This window comes from Gymnoscopelus braueri (genome assembly GCF_963280865.1).
Source record: "Gymnoscopelus braueri genome assembly, chromosome: 6".
Taxonomy (NCBI): Eukaryota; Metazoa; Chordata; class Actinopteri; order Myctophiformes; family Myctophidae; genus Gymnoscopelus; species Gymnoscopelus braueri.
In genome coordinates, this window is record NC_137607.1 from 48889248 (window position 1) to 48901747 (window position 12500).

The window sequence follows — 12500 nt, forward strand, 5'->3', positions numbered from 1 at the left end:
AATGGCTGCTCAGATGTCACAGAGGGAATATGTTAGGGCTTAAGTCTTGCTCAGGGACACTTCGACGTGTAGACTGGGCGAGCCAAAAGTCGAACTGGCAACCTTCCGATTCCCAGACAGCCTCTCTACCCAGACTCAGCTCAGCCACGGCTTCTCCTATTTAACTCCTAATCGCTTAGTATACACACACCTCCTCAATATACTGTCATTACTACTTACAGAACATTTGTTTCAACCTGCTTGGAGGTGGAGACAGTGTCAGGAAAATATACCAAGCTGTTTTTCAGATAAAAAAATGTAGTCTTGTAAACTATTTATGTGAACCTCCATGCACATAAAAACTAGCTCCTGTTTTCTATTTTTTCCGCCCCATGAATCCTGTCTGACCGAGGTCCGATGGTGTGTGTGTGTGTGTGTGTGTGTGTGTGTGTGTGTGTGTGTGTGTGTGTGTGTGTGTGTGTGTGTGTGTGTGTGTGTGTGTGTGTGTGTGTGTGTGTGTGGGTGCGTGCGCGCGCGTGTGTGTTTCTGCAGGACAAGGCCTTATTAACCTCCTCTTTTACTGACATTCTTCCGCTCTTGCCCTCTTTGATCTCTCCCTGGTCCTTCTTTCAATCTTTTCTAGCTCTCCGTCTCTCTTTTGCACACACACACACACGCACACGCGCACCCACGTGTGTGCGCGCACACACACACACACACACACACACACACACACACACACACACACACACACACACACACACACACACACACACACACACACTTGATCCCAGGGCAGCTGCTGGCCAGCTTGGCTTACAGCAGTGCCAGTGTGGTCCTAATATCAGACGACACACACACACACACACACACACACACACACACACACACACACACACACACACACACACACACACACACACACACACACACACACACACACACACACACACACACACACACACACACACACACGCATACAGTACTACACACACACATTCATTGAGTGGTGAAGTATCACCCACTGTGCACGTCATCGGCTCCTGGCCCCGGCTCAATGAATTATCATTTTTGGAAAGTTTCAAAGTCGCTCATGCATTTCATTCATCAACGGTTCAATTGACCACACCTGTGGGATTTGAAACCCTGTCTCTTATTGAGGTGTTGATGTATGCTAGCATGTTGGACTGTTGCATAGCTCAGTGGTTCTCAAAGTGGGGTCCAGTCCCCGGGCGGCAAAATGTGTTGATACAGCATCACAATCATTTTAACCACTTTATCCATTTATAAGTTGGCTATTAAAAAATCTACAAGATCTACAAGCTCACAGCCTGTCACTTCGTGCCGCGCTGTGAGCTTGTACATCTGCTATTTTTGAACATCTTAGAAAAATATCGAAAATGTTTAGGAAATGTAGAATACTTTTTTTTAAAACATAAATCTTCTCTTCTGGGGGTCCCTGGCAGAAAACATGTTCAGATGGGGGTCCGTGGCCAAATATACAGTTTTTCAACTTTTTTATTTTTATTTTTTAGTTAATAAATCAGTTGTAGAAAAAATAGAAAGAAAGTCATTAGGCAGAATTTCCCATTTGACAAGTTTCCAAATGTACAAAATGTATAAAAATCTTTTGAAAATAGCAGATCTACAATATATTTTCAAATGGCCGAAATGTATATATGGCTAGTAAATAAGTGGTTACTGTATGTTTTGTAATAATAATACAAATCTACAAAGTAACTTAAGTTTTCCAATAATTGTAGTGGAGTAAAAGTACAATATTTGCCTCTGAGATGTAGTGGAGTAGAAGTAAAAGTTAAGAAAATTGGAAATACTTCAGTAAAGTAGAAATACCTCAAAATTGTACTTAAGTACAGTACTTGAGTAAATGTACAAATTTACTTTACAACTGGACTCAGGTCAGTCATACTAATCAATGATGGACATAACAACTGTCTCCACATCACTGGTCAAAAACCTCCTAGGTAATACGTAACTCAACGTAACGAGCGCCGGCGCTCGTTACGTATCCTTACGTCCGACTATAAATGATACTTAATAGTTGGATAGCTGGATTTGGGTAAAGTTATGATAATATAAGGACACATGCAAGTAGGGGTGGGACGATATGGGTACCTCACGATACGATATATATCACGATATTAGGCCCACGATAGCAATATATATCACGATATTCGACGATATTCGATATATTGAGATATCACGATATTCGATATATATTGCAAGAAATTTCACCAACGATATATCATGATATCTGAAAATATCGATATATTGCGAAATCACAATATATTGCATGAAATTTCACCAACGATATATCACGATAGTCCTTGTATTCAATTCATAAACACATAAAATAGCACCAAACAGTTCAAAATCATCATTACACAAATACAGAGTAGGAAAAACAACGTATCACAAACTAAAATAAATAAATATATATATATTTTTTTTTAATTATTTTATTTAATATCGTTTTTTTCCGGCAGTATATCGATTATTTATCGAGGGAGAAAGTATCGCGATATATCACGATATCGATATATCGTCCCACCCCTACATGCAAGTGTCTGACAATGTATAAAGTCACAATACCAACTTTGATGAGGCAGTATTGTGTTGTTTTAAAAACATGTTTTTTTCCCCAAGTTAATATTTTGGACATAGTTGGTTTCTGCCTGAGCAGAGATATGCAAAAAAGCGTGAGAACTAACTGATCTATGGAATTGCTTTCAGGGAGAAAATAAAAAAAGAAGAATGTAGTTATTTTAGTCAAAAGCTCTTGTTATTAATACTTTTCATTGGTTAAATATTAATTAAAACACACAGACAGATTTACCCCTTTTCAACATAGAGTCAATATTTGTGTATGTAATTGTAGGGGAATTTCTCATAAATGGCTAAAAGCAAGACTGTGTCTTGCTTTATTGGATGTTTTGAAACGTGCTAAAGGCACTGACCTCTCCCTCTCTTTCTCTCTCTCTCTCTTGCTCTCTCTCTCGCTCGCTCTCACGCTCTCCCTCTGTCTGTTGCTCTGCGTGTGTCCCTCTCTTTAACCCTTTCCATTTGTCAACCTCTTGATCTCTTGTCTCTTGGGATCTCTCGACATGTTTATCCACACCTCTGTCCCTCTCTCTTTGTCTGTCTTTATTTTGTAATGCCATGGATTTATTGTATTTTATTGTATTTTATTTCTCCTTCATCTCTCTTGTGTCTCAGGTGAGTCTCTCAGAGTGTGCATGCACGCCGGTCCCAGCTGCTGCACCAGTAAGATGGAAGACAGCTATGTGGCTGCCGTTCGCAGTGAGACTCAGCAGAAGATGCGATCCTACAGCTTCGAGCTCAAATACTTGCTTACTGGACATACCAGGGCCTACCGCGGTAAGAGGAGAGAGACAAGAGAATGAAGCAAAGAAGCAGCATTTCCCAAACCTTTTCAGCTCGAGACCCAAACTTACAAAAATACATTAACCCATTCAATCCGAGAGCGCATACTGTGTAATTTTAGATTTTTTAGTAGCTATAACCATTATTTTATACTTTGGGCTATTCAAAAATAGCAGATCTACAAGCTCAGATGTACAAGCTTTTAGATTTCTTTATGACAATTTTTCTTTATGAAAAATCGTGAAAATCTTTGAATATATGTCTTTTAAAGCGAAAATTTTTAACTCAAATCTTTGCTTCTGGGGATTCTACAAATGTCTTCTAAATCCTAACAGTAAAAAAAAAAAAAAAAACGTATGTTGCTGTAATATCAGTGATTCTCAAACTTTTTTCAAATTTAGCGGACACCTCACCCCCCGTCACCATATATTTTGCTACAGGGACCCCCAGAAGCAAAGATTTTAGTTAAACATGTATATATATATTCAAATATTTGCACACATTTGCACGATTTGTTTTCAAAAATGGCAGATACCGCGCTATGAGCTTGTATATCTGCAAACTTTGAGACACAGATGAATGGGTTGAATGGGTTGAGAATGAATCAATAATTAATTAAGCCCCATTTGAATTATAGTGAAAATAGCCTATATCTACAAGCTCACAGTTTCGTTGTGAGCTTATACTGTAGATCTAACATTTTCACTACTTTTCTGAAAAAACTTCGGGGGTAAACGGAGGAAATGTACTCACGAGTCACGACTCATGAAAACCGGTCTGTGACCCAAAATGGTTCGCAACCCTATGTTTGGGAAACACTGCTTTAGAGGGGGGAAATGTATCAGCTTGTCAGTTCTATAGATAGATTAGGCACAATTCCGGTGAAATTCCAGCCCGTCTATTTTGGGCAACGATACAAACGTCTGAATGGGAGTGCAGCGGCTACACTTTCTAATTAGTGTGCACTCAGACATGAAGCCTGTGTTCTTTCAGAAACAAGACTCACTAGCACAGAGAACAGCGTAGCGTTGCTGTCGGGCAGAAACCTCTTATCTCCATGTTTTAAGGTTTTGTGTTTTTTTCGTAAATTAACGCCCCACTTGATCACACCACAGTGTCATACAAAAGCTTCAAAAGTAGCAGATCCACAAGCTTGTAGATCTGCTACTTTTGCTATTTTTGAACAGTTTTGGACATATGAGGTTTCCACCCGACAGATGATAGGTACACAACGTACATGCCAGGCCTATAATTGCTATACAAAGAAAATGTAATGTATTGCAATGTGAACTTACAATATATTTGCATTCCTTTGAAAAGGCTGGATAACTTTCCTATCATTCCTCAGTCTAAATCCCCTTTTAATATAATCGACCTGTTGGTATATTTTCCTCCATTTGAACAACAAACCTCTTTGTTAAATTGTTTCTATCTCAACTTGTGCTTTTCAAACAACCAATTACACCTACTGCATGGATGGGAGCCAATGTCAATGATTGAGCAATTAAGACAAACATTTAGCTGAATGTGTGGGCTGATAATGTCAGTGGTAACGGCACTTCAATAGACCAATTATTTGTTTAACAACATTGGAGACAGGTACAGGCACAGGTGATTGTTTCATGCAATCAATTCCCAACATATTGTTTGGGTGTGCGCTGGTTTCAGTTCATTCAACCTCTTCTTGTGTGTTGGCTAGTGAGGCACGTCCTAGTGAGACAGAATGGGTTTTATTTGGTGCCGGCCTGCGCGCGCATACTGGTTCTTATCAGTGTGGCGTCGTCTGTTAAGGCAGTGGTTCTCAAACTTTTTCATGTCAAGGACCCCCAAATTGACACTTATTAGCCCACGGACCCCCATTGGAAAAGATATTTCCAGGACCCCCATAAGAGAAGATTTTTACTGCTCTAGCAGTGATTTTTAACCATTTTAATTTCAAGGACCCCCAGTTTGACATGCATTAGGTTGTGGACCCACATTTCATGTCATTTCTATCTCTGGGACCCCAATTTATATTGTAAAATCAATGTTGATTTAACTCAGAGAGTGTACATTTGGTTCCATTTGTACACTCTCTGAGTTACAGACCCATAAGGGTCAATTTGGCTCCTAAATATATATAATTTAGCTGGGGACCCCCTGGAACTCCCTCAAGGACCCCTGGGGGTCCCCAGACCCCACTTTGAGAACCAATGTGTTAAGGTTTCTATATATCAGTCAGGCTGTTGTTGCATCTCTCTCATCATTAGTATTTTGTTGGTTCATCTTGAAACTGCTGGTTTGTTTGTGCTCCTGTTTATTTGCGGCGCCACAGTGGCTAGCCAAACAAACAACCAATGTTCGATTGACTCTTTGAGCGAGCAAAACTCTCAGTGAGAGAAGCGGAAAACGTTGTTACTACTCTCTACACCCTTTCACTCTCTCTGTGTGCCTCTCTCTCTCCGTCTGTGCGGTAATAAGGTTTTGTTCTGGACCAATGAGAGAGTGAGGGCTAGAGAATGTTTACATTCAGTGTGTATCCCTGGCAAAGTGTTGTTGCTATGGGTAACAGCCGGTCTCTAACGGGCTGCTCTGAATAGGAGGAAGAATACTCTGCTTGTCCACTTGTCTCTCAACACTATTCACTAGCCTGCCTGCGCGCGTGTGTGCGCGACGCGCATGTGCGAGTGCATAATGTGTGTGTGTGTGTGTGTGTGTGTGTGTGTGTGTGTGTGTGTGTGTGTGTGTGTGTGTGTGTGTGTGTGTGTGTGTGTGTGTGTGTGTGTGTGTGTTTTGAGTGATGGTGAATATGAGACATTACAGTATATTTTCTCTCAGGCCCTGCTGCCATAGACTGTGTTGTTTTAACCTAGTGTCCCTATTCTGCGAAAATAGCAGATCGGCTATTTTCAGCAAAGAGATAAGGATAAGCCTTTGTGGGATCCCTAGGGTCAATGTGGTTAAATTGCTATTTTAACTCATCTAATACTGGTGATAATGCAGAGCTTGAAATCTATGGTGAATCTCTCATTGAACTACGTAGGAAATGTAATTACTGTGACACTTTATATGGACCCATTTAATTTAACCATGGACCCCCTTTAGCTTTGAAAATATATATATATATCCTTGGAACCCCATTCTACACTGTAAAATCCTCAACTTTACTTGTAACTTTGCCCTGTGCTTACATAAACAAAACAATAAAAACCAGCAGTTATCAGCCACTGGAGTATGGTGGTGTTTACCTGCAGAATCACACTGCCCTCTCGCTGTAATTTGGTGTTTTCACTGTTTTGTTTTGTTTTGTTATGATTAACTGGGACGTTTTTGGGCAAACAAAACAAACGAAAACACCAAAATATATGTTCATATTGTTTTGTTAAGTAAACACAGGGCAAAGTTACACACTATGCCTTTGACCCCCAAAATTATATGTATTTGGCCACGGACCCCCATCTCAAAATATTTTGTTCCAGGGACTCCCCGAAGCAAAGATTTTAGTTAAAAATGTTCGCTTTAAAATAATATATATCCAAAGATTTGCACACATTTTCAAGATTTTTCAAAAATAGCAGATCTACAAGCTTATAGCACGGCACTCGATGCCGCGCTATGAGCTTGTATATCTGCTATTTTTGAATAGCCAAAGTAATCTAAAATGACACAGATGCGTTCTCAGTCTGAAAGGGTTTATTTTCAGTGTATCAATCATCAATTAATGTAATTAATTAGCAACTCTTAACGGTCACAATATTTAGAAAGCCTTTTCGACCGTGCTATCAATTGTCTTTATAAAAAGAAAAGTTGGTGAATGGCACTTTAAGCTGAATTATTAAATGAAAAAACCTCCATGACACTGATTTTGGTTAGCAGCTGAGTCTAATGTATCCCTGAACTCTGTGGCTCACTGATTGAGGGCCTCTGGGCCAACTGAGACATGCCCAGTGGGGCTGTAGTCAAATGCCACCTTGAGAAGGCTCTATTTACACCCAGTGGATTACTGTTAGGATGGCAGGGGTGTGTGTGTGTGTGTGTGTGTGTGTGTGTGTGTGTGTGTGTGTGTGTGTGTGTGTGTGTGTGTGTGTGTGTGTGTGTGTGTGTGTGTGTGTGTGTGTGTGTGTGTGTGTGTGTGTGTGTGTGTGTGTGTGTGTGTGTGTGTGTTGTGTGTGTTGTGTGTTGTGTGTGTTGTGTGCCTGTGTGTCTGTGTCTACTGTATGTTCTGGTACTGTAAGAGCCGTGTGCCCTCTCCTCCCCCCTGCCCAATCACAGAGGGTGAAAAAGTAATCACATGACTCCAGAGTAATCTCTGTCCTGTCACTCGATGCCGTTGTATTTGAGCTGCTGTTGCTAGGACACATGCATGTGCACGCCACGGATACGCCACGGATACGCACGCACACACACACACACACACACACACGCACACACGCACACACACACACACACACACACACACACACACGCTTGCACTCATACACGCACGCACACACAAACAGAAGCATGAAGTCCTACTGCACTTTCTGCTGTTTGGACAAGCGAGCCCCTAGCTTTGCCCCTCATGCGCCCCCACCACCTTTCTCACCCCCCCTCCTCACCCCTCAAACTGTCATCACCCCAGACACCGCCTCCCCCCCATTCACGTTGTTAATGCACACACTTCTTCAGAGACTTTGTCATATCTGTGTATTGTCTAGTAAAAGCCTTTTATTGCAAATGTGTTAGTGATTAATTGCTGTCACTCAAAGAATGGCCAGGGCTGACAGTGGAACATTGTGATCTGTTAGCAGTGCTAACTGCCCCCCACACCCCCCCACACACACACACACACACACACACGCACGCACGCACGCACACACACACACACGCACACACACACACACACACACACACACACACACACACACACACACACACACACACACACACACACACACACACACACACACTGACAGACAGAGAGCCTAAGTGAAAGTTACAGACACACAGGCATCTCAAAGACAACAGTTGGGATCAGGTTTAATCCTCAAAAGCTCTCTGTCCATCACCCCCCCCTTCTCTCTCTCTCTCTCTCTCTCTCTCTCTCTCTCTCTCTCTCCTGTACACTCTCTCTTCCTCTCTCGTCCTATACCCTTGTCTCTCACCCCTCTGTGTCTTTCTCTCTGCCAGTTGTTGCCTCTCTTCTCTGTCTGTCAGAATGCCATCAGACTGACCTCACTCTCTGTTGAGTACCGCTCGTTTCAAACACACACACACTCGCTCATGCAGACACACAATTCTTTTTTTAAGCAGAGGGAGAGAAGTCCTCTGTGCCAGTTAGGCATTGGCTTACATAGGAAGCACAGTCGGTCATGAGATCAGGCCTCTCATTACCACCTGAATGTAGAAAAGTGGATATTGAAATTGAGTGGCGGGATGAATTCATTGGTATGCTATTTTGGATTGTGCGCTGCCAGTCAGCTCAAGGACACGAGACTGAGACTGGTCACCCGTGTTTCTTTTTATAAATCTGAAAGCTGCAGATGCAGATGGGGTGGTGGTGGCAGTGTAGAAACTAGAAAAGTGATCTCCGGGCCAACCAACATCAGCATGCGATTCCAATTTGGGGATTTGGGGATTACAGGGAAACCGTATGGAGAAAACACTGTTTGATGGTCATTGTCATCTGATGTATGCGAGCATGTGTGCCTAATTTGGTGAAGAAAGTCACATTTCTATCACAGCAGTGATATAGTTTGTAGTATTTGTGGTGCCCCCTATGGGTGTAAAGGAAATTGCTTTTTGCCCTGCGTTGTTTAGAGGCCCTTCAATGTGTGATTTGGGGCAGATCATGTTCATGATTTGTGGCATTTTGGTCAAACCGGGCCCCACCTACGAATTTTGGAAGCCAATCAGAGCCAATCGGAATGGAATGTAAACAATCTGACGAATACATCTTGATCACATACCTCTAGAGTTAATGTGTACCGATTTGTGTTGAGTTTTGGACTAAATCTGTAGGAGTAGTAGCAAAAAGTGTGTTTTGAGGAAATTTAAAAATGGTGGAAATGAGCGTATGTATGGGGAGTTGCGTTAGATTAATTGTACTACCTACGGTTCAAGAGCGCCTCCATTATGATGACATGAGGCCCAGAATAGGGACAGTAGGATTCATGTGGTAAAAAGTTCTTTCCAGAAGCCATGCTGATATGATGCAGCATGGTCATAAGTCACAATTTGAGCACTGTCACAAAAGTTGGTTTAGTATAGAACTTATATCTAGTTTAAAGTATATGAAGGCATCATCATATCCACACCTGACATTCATATATTCCTAGACTTAAGAATCGTGTGGTCCCACTGCTTGATAACCAACTTGGAAATAACCGTTTCATGAAAACCGTGTAAAGAGGGCCAACCTTTTGAGATTAAGCCATCAGAGAATGAAAGGTTTCTTTGAAAGAACACTTTAACACTAGTAAAGTGGGTGCTCGGTCACTATGGGTGATACAAGAAATTCATTGGCTGAAGTGTCCCATTGAGTCAGATTAGTCAATAACTCTCATGGGGAGCTTGCAAAACGCCACCATTCCCAACCGCCTGTTTGCAGAGGAGCCTATAAAATGGTCCAGCTTTTCCAAACAAAGGTCTGCATGCATCAGGGAAGGTTCAGGCAGGCCCAAGTGTTGCGGTCCCATACACACTGCCACGTGCCCTTTTGGTTAAAGGTTAAGTTTCACATTTTCGCAATAAAACAGGATTTCATCATGGTTTTTGTCACGATTAGTTCAACTGGCGGACCCAAATGCAGACAACACAAAGTCAAAGTCCAAGGGTGTTTATTTAAACAAAGGAGGAATTGGGGAGGTTGGTGGTGTTGGTTTGGAGAGGTCGATGGGAGCAGGCAGGCACGGCAGGCAGGCAAGGCAGGTGAGGAAGGTCACTGTAGAACAGAAGAAAGGAGTGAGGAGTACAAGATACAGGTTGAGAAACTAACTAAGGCACTAGGAAAATCTAGGACTGAATACAGTAGCTGGCAAAAAAGCGTTACCACACACGTGAGATTGTGAAACGATCTGGCATAGCGAGGAGAGAAGACCATGGCTTTATAGAGTGTGGAGGTGATGAGCTGATGGCAGGCAGGTGAGGTAGATGAGGGAACTAGTAACAGGTGTGCCAAGCTGGGCGCTGGAGCCAAGCCACACACACACGCCCACTCACAAAGACACAGACACATAGACCCCCCCTTAACAGACGACGTCACACTGATAAGAACCAGTATGCACGTGCAGGCCGGCACCAAATGAAACCCATTCTGTCATGTCTCGCTAGGACGCGCCTCACTAGCCAACACACAAGAGGAGGTTGAATGTACTGAAACCAGCGCACCCCGAAACAATATGTTGGGAATTGATTGCATGAAACAATCACCTGTGCGTCCAGTCTCAATGTTGGTAAACAAATAATTGGTCTATAGACAACACAAGGACACAGAAAGAGACTGTGACAGGTTTAAGATTCTAAGTCACTTATTAGATTATACCATGGTCTGGATGTTTCTGATTGGCAGTAAAAAACACATTTTGATTAGTTTAGTGAATGTCCATGTTCAACTATTGGCTCCAATCCATTCTCTTTCTTTCTTTCTTGCATAATTTGTATATATATATTGATGTATGAATATTAGGCTCTTTTCTCTTTTCTTTGTCACCCTCTCCTGCCCTCCATCTTTCCAGAGACCTTTGACTCACTCGTGTCCTTCACCTCTAACCTGACCAGTACTCTCTTTGACGACGTCTACGCTCCTCTGGCCGCGGACTGTCGCCCGCTCGTGTCTCAGCTGTTCAACGACATCAAACTCCACCTCTCCGGCGACCCCGACGCCTCATTGGACCACGGCGTGCACCGTTTCTACAACGACCTCTTCCCGTTGGTTTACCGCCGCCTGCTCAACCCCGGGATGGGCCACAACAGGCCTTTCGGAGGAGACCCTCCCTTTCACTCCTCCTCCGCCAATCACAACGACTGCCTGAGGCTGACGCGTCAGGACGTCAGTCCGTTCGGGCCTCACCCTCGTCTCCTGGTCGGCAACCTGGCCCGGGCTCTGGGGACCGGGCGAGCCATGAACCGGCTGCTGAGGCTGGCCGGGGAGGTGGTGAACGCCACGGAGAAGGTGGGGCTCTCCCGAGAGTGTGTGCAGGGCTTGGTACGGATGCAGTACTGTTCCCACTGCAGAGGGCTCACACTGATACGGCCCTGCACCGGGCTGTGTGTTAACATCATGAGAGGATGTCTGGTAAGTGTGTGTGTGTGTGTGTGTGTGTGTGTGTGTGTGTGTGTGTGTGTGTGTGTGTGTGTGTGTGTGTGTGTGTGTGTGTGTGTGTGTGTGTGTGTGTGTGTGTGTGTGTGTGTGTACGTGTGCATGTGCGTGTGCAGTGGTGTAAAGTAGCTCATTACATTTACTCAAGCACTGCACTTAAGTACAATTTTGAGGTACTTTTACTGGAGTATTTCCAATTGTCTATACTTTTACTTCTACTCCACTGCATCTCAGAGGCAAATATTGTACTTTTACCCCACACATTAAAAAATAAACTTTAGTTACTAGTTACTTTGCAGAAATAGACTATTACATTATAAAACATATGTTAATCACTTTAGCCTTATTTTATACATAGGCTATTTGAAAATAGTGCGACGCGTTGTGAGCTTGTAGATCGGCTATTTTCAAACATTTTAGTGCTTTTACTTTTGGTACTTTAAGTACATTTTGATACCAATACTTTTGTACTTTTACTCAAGTAAATTTTGAGTTCCGGACTTTTACTTTTAACAGAGTACTTCTATATTGCAGTATTGATACTTTTACTTAAGTAAAACATTTGAGTACTTTTTCCACCACTGTGTGTGTGTGTGTGTGTGCATGTGTGTGCGTGTGTGTGCGTGTGTGTGTGTGTGTGTGTGTGTGTGTGTGTGTGTGTGTGTGTGTGTGTGTGTACGCGCGCGTGCGTGCGTGTGTTTCTTTCAATTGAACTTAACATTTTCAAGATTTTTACAATTTAGGCATTCAGGCATTTAGGGATTATGTTAAGTCATGTTAAATGCCTTTGATCTTTCTGTCTTCTTTAGCCTCTGTTCTGGCACCTTGTCACGTCACA

The 12500-nt window shown here is 42.7% G+C and overlaps 1 protein-coding gene across 1 annotated transcript in view; it reads left to right on the top strand.

Moving 5' to 3' along the window:
- Positions 1-12500, top strand: part of LOC308086710 (glypican-5-like) — a 76264-nt gene that overhangs the window by 3300 nt on the left and 60464 nt on the right. The window contains exons 2-3 of the mRNA XM_080430359.1: positions 3217-3378; positions 11079-11638. Of these exons, the coding sequence (XP_080286485.1) occupies positions 3217-3378; positions 11079-11638 (722 nt within the window). The remainder of the gene's footprint in view (positions 1-3216; positions 3379-11078; positions 11639-12500) is intronic.